The 2,121-nt window shown below is 68.9% G+C and overlaps 1 protein-coding gene across 1 annotated transcript in view; it reads right to left on the reverse strand.

Moving 5' to 3' along the window:
• Positions 1–1,880, reverse strand: part of SNTB2 (syntrophin beta 2) — a 9,040-nt gene extending 7,160 nt beyond the window's left edge. Inside the window, 2 exon segments of the mRNA XM_057384984.1 lie at positions 1,357–1,825; positions 1,827–1,880. Coding sequence (XP_057240967.1) covers positions 1,357–1,825; positions 1,827–1,880 — 523 coding nt within the window.
• Positions 1,881–2,121: the final 241 nt, after the last annotated feature.

Genomic DNA, 2,121 nt, shown 5'->3' on the forward strand with positions numbered 1-2,121 from the left:
GAGGGACAGGGCGGGGTGGGTGGCACAGCCAATGTCCCCCAGCAACTCCTCCCTGGGGCCCACGGGTGCCAGCTGACCACGGGATGGGATGGTCCCACCACAGCCACGGGACCAGCASTGCCCRGGCACAGCGAGAAGGRARAGGAAGGGAGAGGAAGAGAAAGGAAAGGAAATTTCAGAAGGGAAAGGAAGGGAAGAGGCGTCTGCTGCAGCGCCCGTGCCCACAGCGGAAGCGAGGGACAAACACGCCACGGGGCTGGAGCTCCTGCGGGACAGGATCAAACGGGCAGCCAGGCCAGCACGAGGAAGGACACGCTGAATGTGGCACAGGGTCCATGGGGACTCTTGCTGTGTCCAGCAGTGGCCCTGACCAAAGCACCAAACCCAACACTGCCGCTCCGCCCTGAACCCCACAGCACCGCAGCCATGGCCAAGCACCTTGTGCCAGGTGTGCCCGCACCAGGGAGCCCAGCCACGTCCCCACAGTGTGCCAGGAGCAGGTGGGCAAGCAGCAACACCCGTCCCCATGCCCTGTGCCCAGCGGGCACCGTGTCAGTGCCAGGACAGCAGGACAGCGCTGTACATGGGCCACCCTGACCCCACAGCGGGATCGTGTCCCCACACTGCCCGTGGCACCAGCCCCGTGCCGCACCGCCAGGCTGGGCAGGTCCTGCCCGAGCTTGTCGGGCTGCCAGGAACAGGTCGGGCAGGAGCCGGTGGCTCAGTCGGGCCGGTCCCGAGCCAGCTGCGCCGCGGGCACGGGTTCCACCGGGACACCGAACCTGCGGGGAGGCTGARCCCGCAGGGACACGGGCAGARCTCGAACCGACCCCCGGGGCCACARCCCKCCCTGGGGACAATCACCCAGCCCGAGAGTTCTGTCACAAGGACAGGGGACAACCTGCTCAGGGAAACACCACACGACACCGAATCCATCCTGGGGGACCCCAGATCTGTCCCCGCGGACCCCAGATCTGTCCCTGGCTGTCCCRAGYCCGTCCGGGGGGGATAAAGTCAGCRCAGATGTCCTGTYCTCGTCCCCAGCTGCGAGGGGTCCCTATCCTGCYGCAGAGGAACGGCCCGGCCGGGAAGGGACACCCCAGATCTGTCCCCGGGCACGGGGAGCCCACCGGGGGCTGGGAGTTTTCGGGGTGCACACACACCCAGGGCTGGGATGGGCGGAGTGGCATCYTGCACCCGGAAAAGGCACCCAAGAAAGGTCCCGGAGTCCGGTGACAGCGGCAGGGGAGTGTGGCGGGACCCGGTAACGGCGGGGGAGCACCGGGGAGGGGAACAGGAGAGCGCCAGGGGCCCGTACCGGGGATTCGGAGGGAAAGGAAGGGATTTAGGCGTTACCTTCAAGGATGACCTCCCTCCCGGCTCTCTTCAGCGCCTGCACAGCTTGATCGTGGGTGGCATCGCGGAGATCGACGCCGTTAACGGCGAGGATGGCGTCGCCTAACCGGAGCGCCCCGCTCCTTTCCGCCGCCAATCCCGGGAAGATCCGTGAGATCAGCACCGGCATCCGATTCTCCCGACCTCCCTTAATGCTGATCCCGAGCCCTCCCGCCTCCGCTTTCACCACCCGCACCCTCCTCACGCCACCGGGTGCCGCCGCCGCCGCYGCCTCCGCGCTGCCGTTCACCACGCCGTTCACTACCGACGGCTCCCCCGCTGCCGGTTCCGCCGTTAAGCTCAGCGTTTCCCCGGTCAGCTCCGCGGACACGCGGACCCAGCGCTCGCGGAGGAGCAGCTCCAGCAGCCCGGTTTTACACGCCCGTGTCCACACGGCCATGCCGCCGCCGCCGCCGCCGCCGGTCACCGGGAGAAGGGGCGTGGCTTCGAGGGGGCGTGGCTTCRTGCCCCGCCCCCGCCCGCATGGCGCGCGGCGGTAGGCTCGGCAAAGCCCCGCCCCCTCCGCCCCTACCACCAATCGCAGCTGAGGCGCCTCAGCCTCCGCCGCTGTGATTGGTCGAGCCGGAGGGAGGGGCCGCCGAAACCACGCCCCCACGCCATATCTCCCGCCGGGGTTTGTTTGGCGCGCTGCGAKCGCACGCCCTGCGCTTCAAACCGCTCTGGGTCTGCGGGATCCCGATCGCACCGGGGCCCGCCATCCTCGGG

The sequence above is a fragment of the Malurus melanocephalus genome, unplaced genomic scaffold (assembly GCF_030028575.1).
Source record: "Malurus melanocephalus ecotype Western Australia unplaced genomic scaffold, MMel_1.1 scaffold_766, whole genome shotgun sequence".
Classification (NCBI taxonomy): domain Eukaryota; kingdom Metazoa; phylum Chordata; class Aves; order Passeriformes; family Maluridae; genus Malurus; species Malurus melanocephalus.